This window comes from Megalobrama amblycephala, linkage group LG5, assembly GCF_018812025.1.
Source record: "Megalobrama amblycephala isolate DHTTF-2021 linkage group LG5, ASM1881202v1, whole genome shotgun sequence".
In the NCBI taxonomy this organism is placed as follows: Eukaryota; Metazoa; Chordata; class Actinopteri; order Cypriniformes; family Xenocyprididae; genus Megalobrama; species Megalobrama amblycephala.
This window is the reverse complement of record NC_063048.1, coordinates 15,879,196-15,899,843: the sequence shown is the minus strand read 5'-3', so window position 1 is coordinate 15,899,843 and position 20,648 is coordinate 15,879,196. Positions and strand designations below refer to the sequence as shown.

The 20,648-nt window shown below is 39.0% G+C and overlaps 1 protein-coding gene across 5 annotated transcripts; it reads left to right on the top strand.

The window, feature by feature from the left end:
- The first annotated feature begins 141 nt into the window (after positions 1 to 141).
- p4ha1b (prolyl 4-hydroxylase, alpha polypeptide I b) lies at positions 142 to 19,227 on the top strand. 5 transcript variants are annotated; one of them, XM_048190829.1, is made up of 15 exons: positions 142 to 279; positions 2,252 to 2,328; positions 3,939 to 4,035; positions 4,180 to 4,331; positions 5,203 to 5,340; positions 5,777 to 6,016; positions 8,036 to 8,250; positions 8,339 to 8,515; positions 10,540 to 10,610; positions 13,485 to 13,584; positions 13,706 to 13,759; positions 14,423 to 14,488; positions 18,181 to 18,249; positions 18,336 to 18,432; positions 18,564 to 19,227. In XM_048190829.1, exons 2-15 carry the CDS (start codon positions 2,253 to 2,255, stop codon positions 18,632 to 18,634), a joined length of 1,623 nt encoding a protein of 540 aa, XP_048046786.1. In that variant the 5' UTR covers positions 142 to 279; position 2,252; the 3' UTR covers positions 18,635 to 19,227. The 5 variants fall into 5 exon arrangements, with proteins under 5 accessions (XP_048046786.1, XP_048046785.1, XP_048046782.1 ...); XM_048190828.1 differs by lacking the exon at positions 10,540 to 10,610 and adding an exon at positions 8,836 to 8,906; XM_048190825.1 differs by having other exon boundaries at positions 5,765 to 6,016.
- Positions 19,228 to 20,648: the final 1,421 nt, after the last annotated feature.

The window sequence follows — 20,648 nt, the reverse complement described above, 5'->3', positions numbered from 1 at the left end:
GGAATGAGTTGTAGAAATCTGCGCATGCGCAGTTCGAAATTCCACCTAGTTCCATGAGTTTGGGAGAGTGTGTGAGACTCTGCACGTAGCTCAGCGGATTCCCTACTGCCAGATGGCGAGGAGAAGAGCGGTGCAGCCTCTCAGATAAAGCTCAGCTGCACACCAGAAGCATCGTAAACATAGAAGAGTCTTCCATCCATACTGAGCTCCTCATCAGCATCACTAGAGCAACATCTGGATCGATCCACTGTTTCTCTGCGCGTGGTGACAGCCTGAAAGGTACGAGGTTATTTGCTTTCCAAGTTTAATTTGTTTTATTTTGGTTTATTATCGAATTATTTGTTGTTGCAATTACTTTTTTAGAGCAAGGGTAATATGAAACATACATGGAAAACTCTTTGATATTATAATCTAATGCCTAAAAAAATCTCGAGCAGGATTTTTTTCTGGCTGAGAAAAAGTGCCGACCTCACGTGCACGAGTTTATCTTTCACTCATTCTTAAATGTACACAACAATATAGTCGCAATAATAAACTATCTACATTGATTGAATACTTAGGGAAAATAGGTTTCAAGCTCATTAGGCGACTAGAAGTCTTCGGATCTAATATAAGATATGACAAAGTCTCCGTAGATTTAAGTTTTTATTTTCGCTATTGTGAGGAATATGTAATAATATATGAGTTCTAAAGCGCATATCAATGTGGATAAGTCTAAATAAAGGACGTTACATTATTTGCAGCACTGTAATAATATTGCAAAAATGTTACAGTGTTTCTCATCGTCAAGCACGTGCAACGTCGCAGCGTGCGTCTCATTGACTGACACACTGCTGCAGTGAGTATTCCGTGTTTTAAAAAGTCCCACCTGTTCTGATGCACAGATTTTTATAACTTTTCCTTTGGCATCTGTTACATGTGAACTTTTTGAAGAGTTTGCAGTCGGCTTAACTCATCTCGAGCTCTCGAGGGGGCGGGGCGAAGACGTGGCAGTTCCGCTTGCTCTGCACCGAATGAACTGCAGTTGGCTTCCATGCTGGACCCTCACGAGCTCACGAACACCACTATGGTCTTTCCTATAATTATGCAGTACCTTTAGAACTTTGCATAATCGAAGTAATAATTTCTTTTAAAAGCTTCTTTTAAAGCATATACAAGACAGACAAAAAAAAAAACAGTGACAGGGTATCTAAAAGGATGGTAACTAAAGTTAGCCATTGCTAATTAAAGGACTTCATAGTTACCTAAAATGGGAGTGCCTACTAATTTCGAAATTCTGATTATAACAATTACTCCAATTAATTGCTAATACTTATTCTATAGTACATGTGGCATTAACATTAGCCAAGAAGCCTTCTATCACTCACATGCTGGTTAAGTTCCTTCTGTACAGAACATGAGCACGCACAGCTGAGCAGGTGCGTTTTTTTTTTTTTTTTTAGCATATCTGAATGCTTTGGTATACAGACTTAAGGTTGGTATATTTTCAAAGAAGGCAGTCAGCAGATTATTGCAACAAATTAAGTGAAAAAGGTTTAAAAGGTTTAAAGTACAGTTTTCATTGTAATGCAGTGTCCAATTTTAAAACGTTTTTCAAATAATGAATTTTGAGTGTTTAAGCTTCAGATACATTTTTTTTTATTTATAATGAAATATGTGATAAGGAAAAAAGGCAATAAAAAAGACAAGAGCACCATGTGTCCCAACAGTTAACAGGCTATGATACAGTAGCTGTAACTAATAATGCAAAAAGTGCTTATGATAATGTGTGCAACAGAGTTTGTCAGGGCATTTGTCCAATGAGGCTTTCCCTTTACTCTAAGGCTTACCACTGTTTGCCATATTTGTCCTTTTCAACAAACAAATGTGACATCTTGTTTATACACGCTGACACTGGCTTAAACACACAAAAGGGATCTTCCCACAGGGCCAGCGTGATGCTCTTTGTTTGCTCTCTGGATGCCACATTGTGGCAAAATTCTGAGCCAGCAGTGACCACATGCAGCCATGTGTATCCAAATGAGTGTGCACTGGGGGTTACAGCAACAAAAAAACTAATTTCCCATTGTATTTTGTTGCATTTTAAGCAGCCTGCATGTGTTAGTTTCAGTAATGCATTTTCCTTGCCTTAAAAGTTGGTTGTAGTATCTATTTTCTACCTCAAAAGGCAGAAACAATACATTCTTCTGATATTGTCAGGAAGATGTTGTGTAATGCATTGTTAAGTATCACACTTGTGTGTTTCTCTTAGGATGGCATTGTCTTGGTTCCTGTTGAGTTTCCTCTTCCGTTCCCTGTACGCCCACAATGATTTCTTCACTTCTATAGGTGAGATGATACTCCATTGTGTTTTTCTGCCTGGTATCAATACCTGATTAGGCTATATATCCTGCCAAACATATGAAACATGCAGGAAGTGTTTGTAACCAAGGGGTGAAGGTTTATCAGCCCATGCTGGTAGATGACTGTATGAGAAGTGACATGTGACATGTGAAGTGACATGTGTCCAAGTATGGTGACCCATACTCGGAATTTGTGCTCTGCATTTAACCCATCCAAGTGAACACACACAGCAGTGCACACACACAGCAGTGAACACACACACCGTGAACACACACCCGGAGCAGTGGGCAGCCATTGCTGCGGCCCCCGGGGAGCATTTGGGGGTACGGTGCCTTGCTCAAGGGTCTCACCCCAGTCGTGGTATTGAGGGTGGAGAGAGCGCTGGATATTCACTCCCCTCATCGACAATCCCTGCCGGACCAATCCCATGACCTTTGGGTTACAAGTCCGACTCTCTATCCATTAGGCCACGACTGCCCCAATATCTACATCATTATGTAATCATCTTTCTTGACAACAACTAAAATAATGTTTTAAGATCAAATAAGCAGGAGCAGTACTTGATTAATAGTTGCTAAATGTGCAGAAAGATGATCTCAGGTAAACTAATGACATTAGACTCCTTATCAAGTCCTATGAAAAGCATGCTGGGAACTAACTGGGAAATCAACTGCCCAGTTAAGTTGAAGTAATGACCAATATTATTATTTTAACAGAACTCATCAAAATAATGTTTGCAACTTTAAAGGTTTAATTAAATCATTGAGTTGAATTTTTATCTTGCAACCATATGTATTTCATTAGAATTGGGGGGAACCCAAGTGTTTTTAGTGTTACTACCTATTTTTACTACATTTCTATAGGTGGTATAACATTGTAAAAACTTTTATCATCAGTCTTTGAAGGAAGAAAAAGCTAGAAGAATGGTGTGTAGGTCTATACGAAATGTCTAATTGCTGTGAGATACTAAAGATTTGGGACAAATATTCTGACTGAAACGCCCTGACTCTTCCATCCAGATAGGTGTATTCTCTGCTTTTATTGTTATTTTTTATTTCTTATGCATTCCATTTTTATTCTCATGTATTTGTTTCCTTTTCATGCATACAATTAATAATAACAAAGCATTTAGGAGTACCATCAAATCATATGGTAAAAATGGTGTAATGGTTCAATATTATATCTGTCTATCTTAATTCATCATCATCTTCTGAAATCCCCTCAGATTTAAATTACACTGATTTTATATAGAAAATAAAACAAGTGTAATTTGAATCTGAGGGGATTTCAGCAATAAATAAATAAATAAACAAATAAAAAAGAAATAAATTAAAAAATGAAAATGTAGTACATTTACGCAAATGAGCTGGACTCCCTTAATCCATGGTGGTCATTGGGAGAAACTACTTAAAAAATAATTTATGACCCAAGTAATTCCAACCCATGTACATTTTAGTTTGATGCTGTTATCTGTACATGCCAATTTCAGTAAATATCTGAAAAATGTGTTAGCACCTGAAAGGGTGTTTAATTAAAGCTTTGTGTAATATTTAGTCTTCTGTATCAGATTTGATGTTTAACTTTTTGATTTGTAGGCCAGATGACAGACCTACTGTACACAGAGAAGGACCTGGTGACATCACTAAAAGAATACATTAGACAAGAGGAGAACAGACTAGAGCAGGTCAAAGAGTGAGTAAACACACGCCCATCTGCATGGGGAGCTGTGATTGTCCTTTAACTCACAGATCATTTCATAAAAAAGTGTCACTTTCTAGTAGTCATTTGGCAGCTCATTGATAGCTGGTGAATATTTTGTTTCTTTACTTGCATCAGGTGGGCAGACAAACTGGACTCACTGACGAACACAGCCACGCAAGACCCAGAGGGATTCCTGGGGCACCCGGTCAATGCATTCAAACTGATGAAAAGACTCAACAGTGAGTGGGCTGACCTGGAGAGCCTGGTGCTGAAAGACACCACCGACGGTTAGTGACAGTCCAAGTCTGACACAGTAATTAGGGGTGGGCGGAATGACATTATAAAAAAAAAAAAATATATATATATAGTTACTGTTTTTTACTGTCTCAAGTGTTGCATAATGTGAAGCTGTTTTTGAACTGATATCTGACTTTTTAATTTGCTAAGAATGACTGATTTATTTGGTATTTACCAATCAAGTCCACCTTTCTACATGGTTGGGAAATGTATAAAACATTTTCAGGTTGAATTTTTTACAAAATTTTACAAAAATACAGTAAAACAAGTTTAATATTATGAAATATTATAACAATTTAAAATAATGGTTTTCTATTCTAATATGCTTTTAAAAATAATTTATTCCTGTGATGCAAAGCTGAATTTTCAGCATCATGACTCCAGTCTTCAGTGTCACATGATCCTTCGGAAATCATTCTAATATGATTTGCTTCTCAAGAAACATTTGTTATTATTATCAATGTTGAAAACAGTTGTGATGCTTCATATTTTTGTGGAAAATATGATACGATGGAAAATACGTGATCATTTTTTTTGTCTGTATTCTTAGATGAATAGAAAGTTCAAAACAACAGTATTTATTTTAAATAGAAATCATGTCCAATGTTTTTACTGTCACTTTTGCTCAATTTATTACATCCTTGCTGAATTAAAATATAAATAACTGTAAGAAGAATTGTACTGACCTCAAACCTTTGTAAAGTACCGCAATGTTATGGTGATGTATGATTTTAGTCATACTGTAGTAATAGCATTATTTGCATAACATGTTATTTGCTTTATATGTGTTATAAACTGCTTAATCTGTTGTAATCTTGTAATACTCAATGTCAAGCCTCTCTTGTCTGTTCTCTTTTGTAGGGTTTATCTCTAATCTGACCGTCCAGAGACAGTTTTTCCCAACAGATGAGGACCAGACAGGAGCAGCCAAAGCTTTGCTTAGATTACAGGACACATACCAGCTGTCTGCCAACACCATCTCTAATGGAGACTTGCCTGGTGAGCGACTGTGCATGTCTATGTGTTTATGCATTCCAGACTGCTTGCAAATCTTTATCAAGCATCAAGCACATTGCTTTACCTTGGACAATGTGAAGCACCATGCTGTGTCTGTGATAAGTTGCTATCTTTGAAATGTTCCCATGGGATCGAGCAATAATGTCTTTAAAGAAATGGAAACACCACTGACTAGTTCTTTACACCTGGAGGTGGTGTGTGTTTCAATTACTCCTGTGACTACTTAACTACAGATGATTATTTAGAAAGTTAACCCTTGTTGTAGTCAAGTGGTTGATTGAGAGGTGAGAAGGCTGTCCTTTGGGGCAGCAACAACATAGATATCTTTAAAAACAACATCAAAATTGAAAAGTGTATATGTGACATTTAATTAAGAGACCACTTGTTTTTGTGCGTCTTCTTACTGGTGTGACCTCAGGTGTTGTGCACAAGAGCCGGATGACGGTGGCAGACTGCTATGAGCTAGGGAAGATTGCATACTCCGAGGCAGATTATTATCACACAGAGCTTTGGATGGCTCAGGCCCTCACACAGCTGGATGAAGGCGAGGAATCCACCATAGACAAGGTCACAGTTATGGACTACCTCAGTTATGCCATCTACCAGCAGGGGGAACTAGAGCGTGCCCTCGAGCTCACCAAGAGGATGCTGAAGCTGGGTAAAAAAATAAATTAATTAATTAATTAATTGATTAATAATATAATAACATGGTTAAATGCAATGCTATTTCAGTGTTGTTTATATACTACATAGTATTTATTAGGATTTTGAATTAGCTTTTATTTTTATATTTTCAGTTTTCATTTTCATTTTAGTTTAAAGGGTTAGTTCACCCTAAAATGAAAATTAAAGGGTTAGTTCACCCAAAAAATGAAAATTATCTGCTCACTATTATTGATTATTTACTCACCCTCAAGCCATCCTAGGTGTATATGACTATCTTCTTTCAAACAAACACAATCAGAGATATATTTAAAAATATCCTGGCTCTTCCAAGCTTTATAATGGTAGTGAATGGAGGGCGTGATTTTGAAGCCCCTCAAAATGCATCCCCATCATAAAAGTAATCCAATACTGCTCCAGGGGGTTAATAAAGGCCTTCTTAAGTGAAGCGATAGGTTTTGTAAGAAAAATGTCTTTCTTTAAAACCTAATACACTAAAATAGCTAGCTTCTGGCAGATGACCGTACGCATACTACACAAGTCGCCTTGCACCACAAGAGTAACCCCTGGCGCTGATGTATGATGTAGGAGTATCGTAAGCTTAGACGCCTCTCGCGGTTTGAACAAATAGGGCAACAAACTCAAGCTCCTTTTCTCTTATATCGAAATCCTCCAACATTTCTCTTTAAAAATTCTCATTTTAGACTTCTAATTCCGGTGTTTTGTTTTGCTCTATCCTTCCGCATTCATCATTGCGTCATGCGTCGGGTCAAGGGTTATTCTTCCACCACAAATCGATGCGTACGGCTGTCTGCCGGAAGCTAGTTATTATAGTTACAAATAAACCTCTTTTGGAAGCACAAACGTGCTGTGTAACATACGAAAATGAACCTCTATGTTTACATAGCACATTTGAGCTTCTTGAAGAGGTTTGTTCTTGTGCGTTATTCAGGTTCGGTTGAGCTTCTGCTTATGTTCGCTGATCAATGTTTACATTTGAGTAAAAGCCTAAATTCAATCTGTTCATCATATAAAGTGATCAAGTCTCTTCAGAAAATTTGGATTTAACCGTTCGATACATATGGATTAGTTTTATGATCTCTTTATGAACTTTTAGAAGCGTCAAAGTTTCAGTTGCAAAAGGCAGTCAATGGAGGGACAGAAAGCTCTCAGATTTCATCAAAAATATCTTCATTTGCATTCCTGAAAGTTACAGGTTTAGAACGACATGGGGGTGAGTAAATTAATGACAGAATTTTCATTTTGGGGTGAACTAACCCCTTAAATTTTACTCTATTGTATACCCCTAGAACACGTGGAATATACAGCACTTGCCACATGTGATCATTCTGTGATACTTTTGCGTCTTTTTTAAAAAGCTTTATGCTGGTCGCTATTCACTGCCATTATATGGTCAAGTGCGAGTGGGACCTTTTTTTTTTTTTTTTTTTTTAAATTCTCCTTTTGTAGCCCTTAAAAGAAAGAAAGGCATACAGCATTAGAACAACACTAGTGTGAGTAAATAATGACTTAGTTTTCATTTTAGGTTGAACTAACCCTTTAAGTTTTAGTCATTTTGTCATGTGCATTTAATTACCTTTTTTCTTTTTTTCTGTTTAGCTTTAATTAATTTTTATTTCAGTTTTCATTTCAGCAATTTTAGTACTTCAACTTAAGCCTATTTTTTACAGTCAGTTGCCAGTTTTTGTTTTATAAGATTAGGTTTTTTATCTAATATTTATATTTTATTTCAGCTTTATTTAATTTAATAAAGAATATAGAAGAATAAAAAATTATGTTTAATTGTTTGTTATAGTTAACAATAACAACACTGGGTAATAGCCTTCTAATTATATAATGAATAATATGTAATGTAATGAATAAATAAATGGAATGTCTTTTATGACTTTGTAAGAACAGCAAAATGAACTTGCAAAACATAGAAATGATGACTGATAACACTAAAATATGATATTTTTCCAAGCTTAAAATTGCCTTTGTATGTGAATCTCAGATCCAAATCACCACAGGGCCAATGGGAACCTAAAGTACTTTGAGTTCCAGCTGGAGAAGCAGAGAAAGGCAAAGGCCGAGAAGAAGGAAGTGGAAGATAAAAAAAGAGAGCAGAAAGTGCTGGACAAACGTGATGCTCAGAGGAAACGGTCCAAAGACCCTCTGCCTGAGAGGAAGAAATATGAAATGCTGTGCAGAGGAGAGGGAGTGAAACTGGTGAGCAGAAAGAATCAGTTTTTTCCCCTATTTTTTGCATGTTTAAATTTTTTTCTCAAATTCTTTCTTTTGCTTTCTTTACTTGTAGACCCCACGCAGACAAAGCCGCCTGTTTTGCCGTTACTATGACAACAATCGTAATCCACAGTTGCTTTTGGCTCCAGTGAAGCAGGAAGATGAGTGGGACCGCCCACGGATTGTCCGTTATCATGACATCATCTCTGACAGTGAGATCGAGACAGTGAAGGAGATGGCAAAACCCAGAGTGAGTTGGGCTTTTTGAAGTTATGCTGTGGTTTGCAGAGTTTTAGCTTGTGATTTGGTTATTCTTTTAACTTAAAACAAATTATTATACATTTTAAATGATAAATAATTTAAATACATTTTATTATATTTTTTGGAGATAGCTTATGTGACTGTTGAATCGTAAGAAAGACTTTTTGAAGCTCAAAAATCAAGTTTAGAAGCATGAAAGAATGATATGAATATAGAAGAGTAACTTTACTATATAAATGTAGTAAATATGAGTGAGGGGATGAAAGTGCTGTACAGGAGCCTGTGTGTAATCCATATCTGGCTCCTCAGCTTCGAAGGGCTACTATATCCAATCCCATCACAGGCGTACTTGAGACCGCCCCCTACAGGATCAGTAAGAGGTAAGGCAATAAGTGTGGGAGTTTAGAACGCAGCCAAAAAAAATGAACCGTCGTGCTTTAACCGACCCCTAGAGTCTGAGAACTCCTTAGCAGAAACGATGCAAAACATTGAGAATCATAAATCAAAATTGTTGAATTAATTGCTATTAAAAATTTTTTTTTTTTTTTAATAACTACAACATAGAATATAATCCCACCAGCCACTTTATTAGGTACCACCTGTTCAACTGCTCGATAACACAAATATCTAATCAGCCAATTTGTTGGTGCCAGATGGGCTGTTCACACACAACCATCTCTAGGGTTTACAGAGAATGGTCTGAAAAAGTGAAAATATCCATTGAGAGCAGTTCTGTGGGCGAATATGGCTTGTTGATGTCAGAGGACAATGGTCAGACAGGTTTGATCTGATAGAAAGGCAACATTAAGTCAAATAAACACTCGTTACAACCGAGGTCTGCAGAAGAGCATCTCTGAATGCACAACACATTGAACCTTGAAGTAGATGGGCTACAGCAGCAGAAGACCGGTGCCACTCCTGTCAGCTAAGAACAGGAAACTTAGGCTACAATTCACACAGGCTCAGCAAGATTGGACAACAGAAGGCCTGGAAAAACATGGCCTGGTCTGATGAGTCTCAACTTCTGTTGCGACATTCAGATGGTAGGGTCAAAATTTGGCATAAAGATCATGAAAGCATGGATTCATCTTGCCTTGTATCAGTAGTTCAGGCTGGTGGTGTGGGGGATATTTTCACACACTTGGTACCATTTGGTACCATTTGAGCATTATTTAAACTGCTCAGTCTACCTGAGTATTGTTGCTCAAACTGGTGTTTTGAAAATGACAATGAGTTCACTCTACTCAAATGGCCTCCACAGTCACCAGATCTCAATCCAATAGAGCACCTTTGGGCTGTGGTGGAAAGGGAGATTCGCATCATGGATCTGCAGTCGACAAATCTGCAGCAACTGCGTGATGCTATCATGTCAATATGGACCAAAATCTCTAGGATTGTTTCCAGCACCTTGTTGAATCCATGCCACAATGAATTAATGTAGTTCTGAAGGCAAAAGTGGCAACTCTGTACTTGCAAGGTGTACCTAATAAAGAGGTTGGTGAGTGTATATATGAAGTATTATTTTAGAGCATACTGAAATCTAGAAGGTATGTATATATTGCTTTCATGCTGAGGAGCTTTTCATGCTTGTCTTGCTGTCTTTTTGTCATGGTGATGGTTAAAGTAGAAAGAAAGAGTAAGAAATGCTCTACTTTGTTACTTTTTCTTTCAGTAGTTGTCATGTGCTCTTTGTGGAGGGCTTGAACGGGACAGAGTGATTCAGAATTGCAAATTAAAAATTTTAGAATTTTGTAATTCGAGGATTTATGTTACTTGGAGTCGAAATTATGTAAAATTTTGCATCGCTGCTGGTGTACAGTTCTGTCCCTGTTCTTTACATGGCATCAGTTCAGAAAATGACACTAAAATGACTTCTCTTTCTCTCTCTCCCCTTTTTCCTGTCTTTTATCTACACTTACTCTGCCTATGTCCTTATGCTTTTGTGTGTTCTTTCTCCTCTTTCAACCTCTGCTCTCTCTCTCTCTCCTCTTTGCTTTGTGTAATGGTGAATAGCTAAAGCGAGCCACTGTGCACGATCCCATTACGGGAAAACTCACCACTGCCCAGTACAGAGTCTCCAAGAGGTAAGGGATCCAAAGTCAAAGAACAAAACCATCACCATCATCATCTCTAGGGAGCCCCCTGTGAAATGGAGATTCATACTGTGCTGATATTAAAAAATCCAATCTTCACTTGGCCATAGGTTTGGTGACCCACTTTCACAGGCAGCAAATGTTGGAGTCTTTCTTCTACTACAGTCCTCTTAATATTAATACTATCTGAAATGTTAGAGAATCGATAAATAAATAATTGTGCACACATAGCGCACATCACCGTAGTCTCAGTCTCTGCATGACCAGCCTAGTCTGTGCACTAAAATAACTTTTTTTTAATAGAGCTATACATAGTTCTGTCATCTCACTCACATTTCCACACACACCAGAGTGGTTTAACTTATCCTAGTTATTATGTGGGTGTATGTTTTAGAACGCGCGTCTCAGCATGGGCAGACTGGGTGGAGATGCTGAAACACTTGAGGGCTCTTCCTATCACACAAAAAAATATAAATGTGTCAGTTTGTGAATTTAGGACCTCGAACATTTTGTAGAGAGGATAAATATATTAAAATAAATGGTATATACACTCCATCATTCAAAAGTTTGGGTCAGTAACAGTTTTAAAAGAAATTAATACTTTTATTCCACAGAGACACATTAAATTGATCAAATGAGACAGGAAGTACATTTACTATGATTTCTATTTCAAATAAATGCTGTTCTTTTGAACATTAATTTATCTTTGTATTAATCAAAGAATCCTGAAAAAAAAATCACGGTTTCCACAGAAATATTAAGCACCACAACTGTTTTTCAAAATGTTTCTGAAGCAAATCAGCATATTAGAATTATTTATGAGGAATCATGTAACTCTGAAGACAGAAGAAATGTCTGCTGAAAATTCAGTGTTGCCATCACAGGAATAAATTAAACTTTTAAAGATATTAAAATAGAAAACATTTCACAATTTTATTGATTTTACTGTCATTTTGATCAAATAAATGCAGCCTTGGTGAGCATAAGACTTCATATAATCTTACAGACCCCAAACATTTGAACTAAGGTGCCATGTGAGAAATCATGGTTAAGATTTACAGTATCTCACAAAAATGAGTACACCCCTCAGCAACCATTATATCTTTTCAAGTGACAATACTATAGAAATGAAACTTGTATATATTTTAGAGTAATCAATGTGCTGCTTGCATAGCAGTATAGATTTACTGTCCTCTGAAAATAACTTAACATACAGCCATTATTGTCAAAATAGCTGGCAACAAAAGTGAGTACACCCTAAGTGATAACATTTGTATGTTGTTTAACCATGCAAAGCCACATGTCCTATTCATCATGTTCATGTTTTTATCTGCTTGACAGGACCATACAAATGTGTGGAACTTGTATTAGAGCAGTTAAAATTTGGTGCTTTGTGTACAATTCTCTCATACTGATGCATGAGTCTCACACAGATGCATGAGTGCGGCCATCATTGCTTTAGAGGTTGCAGAAGCAGAAGGTCAGCTTGTCAGTGCTCAGACCATTCGCCGCACACTGCAACAAGTCGGTTTGCATGGCCATTGTCCCAGGAGGAAGCCTCTTCTGAAGCAGGCTCACAAGAAAGCCCGCAAACAGCAAACAACCTATCCAAGAGCATGAATTACTGGAACCATGTCCTGTGGTTTGATGAGACTAAGATAAACTTGTTTGGCTCAGATGGTGTCCAGCATGTGTGGCGACGCCCTGGTGAGGAGTACCAAGTAAATTGTGTCTTGCCTACAGTCAAGCATGGTGGTGGTAGCATCATGGTCTGGGGCTGCATGATTGCTGCTGGTACTGGGGAGTTCTGCTTCATTGAGGGAAACATGGATTCCAAAATGTACTGTGAAATTCTGAAGCAGAACATAATGAAACTGAAACTGGGCTGAACTGCATGATAATGACCCCAAACACACCACCAAGATAACAACTGCCTTGCTGAGGAAGCTGAAGGTGAAGGTGGCCAAGTATGTCTCCAGACCTGAACCCTATTGAGCACCTGTGGGGCATCCTCAAGTGGAAGGTGGAGAAGCGCCATGTGTCTAACATCCAGCAGCTCCGTGATATCATTATGGAGAAGTGGAAGAGGATCCTAGCAACAACCTGTGCAGCTCTGGTGAATTCCATGCCCAGGAGGATTAAGGCAGTGCTAAATAACAATGGTGCTCACACAAAATATTGACACTTTGGACACAGTTTTGACATGTTCACGTTTGTTGCCAGTTATTTAGACAATAATGGCTGTATGTTGTCAGAGGACAGTAAATCTGTACTGCTATACATGCTGCACATTGTCTACTCTAAAGTATATCCAATTTTAATTTCTATAGTATTGTCCCTTGAAAACATATAATAGAATGGTTGCTGAAATGTGAGGGGTGTACTCACTTTTGTGAGATACTTTATGTTTTACCTCAGTTGATTTGCAGTGGCTAAGGGGCCTCTCTCTCTCTCTCTCTCTCTCTCTCTCTCTCTCTCTCACACACACGCACACACACACACTCATAATCCTGAATGAGACCAGTGTTGCTGAATTCCTTTACTCTGATATTTTCTGAGGAATGTGAACTCATTTTGCTGACTGCTGTCCCCGCTTTCTTTTTAATTTCTCTTTCCACTCTTCATGGCTTCACCTGCGGGTTTGACTTTTATCACAATCAGACTTTTTCACATTTATGACTAAATCAATTAAATTCTACTTTAGAAATCTGTTCACCATAAACATGATGTGAAAATGTCTGAAAATCATTCATGTGCATGGTGTTGCATGTAGTCTGTTTATTGTGTATAATGGAATATTAATTGCTTTTGTATATAGTTGTTTCACTTTTCTTCAATTTTTACTCCCCCCACCCCCCATTCTAGTGCTTGGCTGTCTGGATATGAGCATTCTACGATTGAAAGGATTAACCAGCGTGTCGAGGATGTAACAGGCCTGGAAATGGACACAGCAGAAGAGCTGCAGGTAAGAGGAACTTTTACACAGCCTGCCAATCAGAATTAAAGTCTGATGACACATTCATGTAGCAAGAATCGACCTGTTGTAATATTGCCCTGTTAAATATAAGCAATGTTTTTCATCTCAGGTTGCAAATTATGGAGTTGGTGGTCAATACGAACCTCATTTTGACTTTGGAAGGGTGAGTTCCTGTGTCTTTCTTTTACAGATAAAAAGACACACATATCAGCACTATAAATCAGCATAGCATTATTATCTTGTTTATATACACTACCATTCAAAAGTGTGGCATAAGATTTAAAAAAAAACAAAAGAAAAGAAATGAATACTTTTATTTAGCATGGATGCATTAAATTGTTCAATAGTGACAGTAAAGACATTTATAATCTTACAAAAGATTTTTATTTCAAATAAATGCTGTTCTTTTAAACTTTCTGTTCATCAAAGAATCCTGAAAACAATGTATCACGGTTTCTACAAAAATATTAAGCAGCACAACTGTTTTAAACATTGATAATAATAAAAAATGTTTCTTAAGCACCAAGCGGCATATTAGAATGATTTCTGGAGGATCATATGACACTAAAGATTGGAGTAATGATGCTAAAAATTCAGCTTTGTCATCACAGGAAGATGGCAAAAATACATTAGATTTTAATTGATAAGTTATTTTAAATTGCAATAATATTCACAATATTACTGTTTTGTTTTTTTTTAACTGTATTTTCATAAAATAAATGCAGCCTTGGTGAGCATCTTTTTTCAAAAACCTGACCACAGACTTTTGAACAGTAGTATAAGCTTGTGTCTTGAGTATTTTTACACTGTGTTCTTATAAATACAGAAAGATGAACCAGATGCCTTTAAAGAACTGGGAACAGGAAACAGAATTGCCACTTGGCTCTTTTATGTGAGTAACTTAACATTGACGTGCAGACACACATAACACACTATATGCAATCATTACTGTCTGATTTTATAACTAAATATGCTTGTTAAAATGCTTGCAATAAAATGTAAAGTATAATATAATTTTTTATAATTTTTATAAAAATATGTTATAAAAACATAACATTATAGCAGTGGCAGATGCAAAAAGTGGATGATGGATGGGGCACTAAAAATGTGGGTGGGGAATAATTTGCATCACCCCATGTTTATCAACTGGCTTAATTTGGGAGAAAAAATTGACTGACTATACGGACTGTAATCTCCCATGACTTTAGCACTGTGAGGTTCTGCAACAGAAGCGAATTCCCTTTTGAAAGGGATCTCACACTGTGTCCTAGAATGCATATGGGGGAACACCCTCGCTTGACAGGTGTCTGAAGCGATAGTCGAATCACGCCAATCCTATTAGCCGGCGACAGCCTATGATGTCATACTAATGTGACCAGACAGTATATAAGAGGCGCCTAGAGAACTTGTCGTCCTCTTTTCGTCTTCAGTAACTATGTCTGAGAAGTGTTTCAAGCGTTGTGCTGATCCGTGTCCGAGATATCTGACACCGGAGGACACACACGACTTGTGCGTTCACTGCCTGGGTGAGAAGCACACGCATTCAGTTCTCGAGGGATCTGTTTGCGTTCATTGTGAGTGTCTGCCTACGTGGAAGCTCCGCTCTCGCCTGTCAATCTTCTCAAGGGAAGAGGGACAGGCATCTGCACCTGGAGGCTCAGGTCCTTCTCGTCCTGAGGATGAGAGGAAACTCAAGTCGTGGGGCTCACAGGTGGAGCTCTCCGAAAAGTTTGAGAAAGGCGTCTCTCTTTCTCGCAATTCGGCGGCTCACGTGATCTGCTCGACGAGGATGCCATTTCTCTGGCATCCTCCGGTTCAGCAGATAGTGCTCTTTTGGCTCCTTGAAGAGCAGATGATGGTTGTTGAGGGCAGTGAGTGTATTTCATCTGAGCCCACACGACCATCCTGCCCCGCGTATGTTGAGTTATTGGATGTTATGGAATGCGCTTCGGACAGTTTAAAGCTGCTGTGGGTGCGCGCTTGGGAAGAGGCGGTTTGTGGGAGGCTTGACGAACTTTCTCTCCGGCCATACTCCTTTAGCTCCCGTGAGCCTTCCATTCCTTCCCGATCTCCATTCTGAGATCGAGAAGGCATGGAAAAACCCATACTCGGCCCGTATTCATCGACATGGGCATGCGAATTATGCCAATGTCAAGGGGATACGCAAGCACGGATATGTGGCGATGCCCCCTATCGACAAGATGTTTGTGGACTATCTCGTTAGTGGTGGAGTGGTGGAGCCAGGGCAGGGCATACACAGCTGCAGGTCAGGCTGGTGCTGCACTGCACACTATGGCAGTGCTTCAAGCATACCAGGCTGATCTGTTGAAAGATTTGGACCAGGGCCAGGGTCTTTCTCCTGATGCGGTGGCTGAGCTGCCAAAGACCTGGCTCTCCGCGAACTTCTGAAGCATCCTTGTTATTTGGGCTTCAGTTAAGTTCACGCTTCTAGTGTAGGCCATCATTGGCCTCCGGTTGGGGTCCATTCCTTAGGTTGTAGTGATGCGGTTTGATCGGAACCTCCGCTCCCTTGAGCTCCAGCTAGTCGCTCGGCTCAGGTTTGCCTCCACTCTTGTCAGGGTTGCTTCTGGTCGGGGGGCCCGCCTTAGAGAGTGAGTAGTAGGCCCTGCGGCCTCCTCTCCTCGGTTCAGAGTATACCTTTATTCCATTGCTACTAACGTTTTTTAGCAATGTGTGAGTATGTGGTTCCCTGGCAGTGTTTGGCATTAAGCATAGCCATTCTTGTAGGCTTTGTTAGTTAGCCTCCCTGTGGTCGCATGAGCATTGTAGGTTTCCACTTACTTTGAGAGGGTGCTCTTTGCTGAAGCCTCCACTCTCTGAGCTTGGTAACTTCTTTGTGAGTGGCTCCTTGATTTGTTTCAAGTTTTGGATTGAATTCTGGGCATCCTTGGATCTCTCTCCTTTGAGGCCGCTATTCATCCAGAGTTAGCTTCTTCAAGTCTCTCTGAGATCCCCCGGTCTCTCTTAATCTCTGTTTCCAAAGCTCTATGCCCCATGCATGCTTTACACCTATACTGCTTGGGTCGAATGCGCTAATTCTCCTTCCTGTTGGTAAATGGAGTTCACTCCCTTGAGCTCCAGCATTGGCAACCCGGGTCCGCGGCCATGGTTTTTGGGAGTAGTAGGCCCTTCGTGAGGCCTTCTCGTCATCCCGGTGGCGTTATGTTTGTGCTCCCCTTTATTTAAGGGTAAATAAGCGATATGCTGAGCACATGGCTCATGTTCGCTGTGCGAACGAGTATTCCTAGCTTGAGACATATACTCTCTTCCAGGTGATTGGCTCCTTGGAGCCTCCTTGGAAATGTTCACTTTCTGTCTACCTCCATCTCTGAGCTGTTTAGATTCTCCAGGCCTTTCTGGGAATCTTTACCATTTTTGGTGCTGTTTTAAAGCTCTTTGTTTGTTCAAGCTTGGTTTAGCTCATCCTGGTCAAGCTCAGTTCTCCCCTCATTTTTTAGGGTCATTGGACTTGCTCCTGAGTACCAGTCGGAAGGTAGAAGGCTATATTATACTATATTCCAGTCTCTGTTCCCCCCCGGCTTAGGTTGAGTACCCAGCCTCCAGAGTGCCCAGTCTCACTCCTACTCAACTAGTTACTGACTAGCCCTTGGTTGGGCTAGTTCGGCCTCCTCGGTGGCCTTTGGGTCGACTTTGTCCCCCTGGTAAGTGACTGGCTGGTGTTCCTCTCGGTCCTCTGGCCATACTCCCTTAAAGGGACCCCTTCTTTTGAGGTTGTTGATTCCAAGTCTTTGAGCGGCCTTGGCAGGCCTTCACTCTGTGGAGGCCTCTTTGAGGCTTTCTAGCTTGGCCGGTGGCCGTAGGGAGTAATGTCACTGACAGCCTAGCGTGCGACCAGAGAGGGTTGAGTGTTGCTACTCTCTTCTCAGCCATTGTTGGCATACACTGCCAACAATGCAGTGTCTCGTTCCCTGTTCTCAGGGAACCAGGGTTGCAGAGAAAAGACATTTCTTTTCTCTGTATCAATTTTGCGTCTATTGTGTTGGGTGAAAATGTATGTGTATTTAGCATCACAGACTACAATACCATACAAATTATTTTATCATTTTGTGCTATAACTAGTGGTAATGATCGGTTCACGTGCTACTTGAACTGAGGCACTAAAGCGATCTGTTCCCCACATTAAAGAGTGCCAAAAACCATTTATTTGAGTTTCATAAAAAAAATTACATAATTTGATGAGACTTTGTTTCAAAAGTAACCTGCTCTATACTGTTTATCAGTGCGTTTTCAGTGTCCTCTTTGCCACAAGAAATTATGTACATAGAGCATGAAAACAGTATCAGTTGAATGAGTCATGCTGAATGCGTGAGAGTTGGCAGCCTTGTATAATATTAGGATAAAGTGCTAATGCATGACAAAACAAATCACATTAAAAAAATTGAAAAATTGTTAAACGTTAAGTAATTTGTATTATTAAAATATAATATGTTTCCATTGATCTGACAGGGTGGGCAGGCTGTTAATCTTGGTCCAGGCCCACCCCTAGCTCCGCCCCTACATTATAGATATGTTGTACTATCATGATTTTTTGATGTGTTGCAGATGAGTGATGTGGCAGCAGGGGGTGCTACAGTCTTCCCTGATGTAGGGGCAGCAGTGTGGCCTAAAAAGGTGAAACACCACTAAAAATAAATAATTTTTTTCATGTGTAAACTTGTAAATTCATTTTAATATATTTACTCTCTCTTACCTTTCAGGGTACAGCAGTATTCTGGTATAACCTTTTTGCCAGTGGAGAAGGAGATTACAGCACAAGACATGCTGCCTGTCCAGTATTAGTGGGCAACAAATGGGGTGAGTATATATATATATATATATATATATATATATATATATATATATATATAGTGTGTGTAAAACAAGTGAGAATACATATTCTCATGTTCTCACTTGTTTTATTTTTTTTGTTCTCTCTTTACCTCCAGTATCGAACAAATGGATACATGAACGAGGTCAAGAATTCAGACGACCCTGTGCAGTGTCCGAGATGGAATGATCACTTCTTATTTCCTGTTTAGTGTCAGTTTTAGTCAATATGATGTGTGTTTATGAATGACTATGCATCAATCTATGCATTTCTTCTATTGTGCCCTTTTACTCAAATAATAGACCTAGAAATGCTGTGAGGTTTCTGTGCAGGATAGAAACTAACTCTGACTGTAGAAACTATAAATATGCATAGATCCAATCAAATATTTTATTTTAGTTATTTATTTAGGGTTGAAAGGTTGAACTCCATATGTTTCTTTTGCACTTTCAGTCACGTCTTAAACTCCAACAGACCTTTTTGAGAAGTTACTCAAGTCTTTCATTTAAACCACTGAACACTCCATAAACATTAATATAATTGTTATGGGAAACACAGCACAGTGCAAGACCAACTTTTAAGACTTATCTGTTACAAAACTTATCTGTTACAAAAACATTCTATGAACCCAAGTACCAAAGAGTATTTTCTTAATTCCTGGGGCCAATGCAAACAATGTGTGTCTTTTTTCTTTTTTTCTTTTTAAATGTTAAAATCTTTAAATGTTAAAATCTTTTTTTCTTTTTGATTTTTTTTTTACAGAAATAAAATCTATGACATCATTTTCAGTTGTCTTTTTTTGCCTCATTTCATAAAAAACAAATTGTGAGATTGTATTAGAAATGTAAGAGTGCCAAAACTTAGACCCATTAATGCAAAGCTGATGGGAGTGAAGACCACCAAGGCGGGGCAGGCAGAACTGGAGACCACCACGGTGGATCAGGCAAAACTGGAACCCAGACAGGAAATTAAAGGGCGACCTCCTTGGCCGAGATAGGGCAGACAGAGAGTTCAGGGATTCTAAGACAACCTCCATGGTTGTGCCAGGGCAGACAAAGAATTCAGGAACGACTTCTGTGGTCGTGTCAGAGCAGACAGATAGTTCAGGGATGGCCTCCATGGCTGTATCAAAGCAGGCAGGGAGTTCATAAATGGCTTCCTTGGCTGTAACAGAACAGGCAAAAGGTTCAGGAGCACCACCCCAGGAGGAGCTGTAGCAGATAGCGCCACCTCGTGAGGAGCTGTAATGGACGCTTGAGCCTTGGGAGGAGCTGTAGCGGACACATCGTGTCGGGTGGAACTGTAGCAATTGCTGCCACCTTGTCCAGAAAGTCTCTGATGTAGTCCTCGAGTCAGTGAGTTCCTTGGTGAAGCTGGATTAGGGTGACTGCTGAACATGCCGCCAAAACATGGCGCAGAACAGGAAATAACATAAAAGTCCAAACAATACCATGGAAACACACAACAGGAATCATGACATCAACATTGATAATCAGAGAAGTTTCTTGAGCATCAAATCAACATATAGTGATTTCTGAAGGATCATTTGTCACTGAATGCTAGAGTAATGATGCTGAAAATTCAGCTTTTCAGCATAACATTTTATAATATATTCACAAAGAAAACAGTCATTTAGAATTGTAACAATATTTACACTTCTTTCAAAGAGATAAAAAAATCTTGCCAACCCCAAACTATTGAATGGTACTGTAAATTACAGTTATGATGGCGTAAGAAAAAATGATGAGGACACTGAAGATCTCGATGAAGATGTTGATTTCAGCATAGCAGTGACAAAGTACATGAAACACCTTGGGTTCACCGGTGTCAGAATAAACCCAGAACATCCAAATCTCAAACCTTTTATCCTGTTACAGTTTACCACTCTTCATGTAAATGTAGTTGCTCATGTATTAACAGCTGTGGTCTGTCTGTTAATGAAGCTGTGACACACCCCATTGTCTGAGATGGTTCCCACTGTCCCACACCTATTCCCATTCTACAATTGATGACCATTTGGTCAGGATGTGATGTTTACATTGTTGGGTATATCAGTAGTGATTCTCTCTTGTTTCAATTATAATAAAGTTTTAAAAGAGTTTTCTTCACAATTATAATAAAGGTTTTTAGCATGTCACTCAAGCTATTGTCCACTGTTATTTTTGTTATTTTGAACTACTTTCCCTTCAAATGAAAGTTGGAA

Excerpts from the sequence above, each read along its gene's own strand:
- p4ha1b (XM_048190825.1), top strand. The coding sequence starts at position 2,253 with ATGGCATTGTCTTGGTTCCTGTTGAGTTTCCTCTTCCGTTCCCTGTAC. Across the intron at positions 4,036-4,179 it reads AGACTAGAGCAGGTCAAAGA|GTGGGCAGACAAACTGGACT; the intron begins GTGAGTAAACAC and ends TACTTGCATCAG. Across the intron at positions 8,516-10,539 it reads AGGAGATGGCAAAACCCAGA|CTAAAGCGAGCCACTGTGCA; the intron begins GTGAGTTGGGCT and ends AATGGTGAATAG.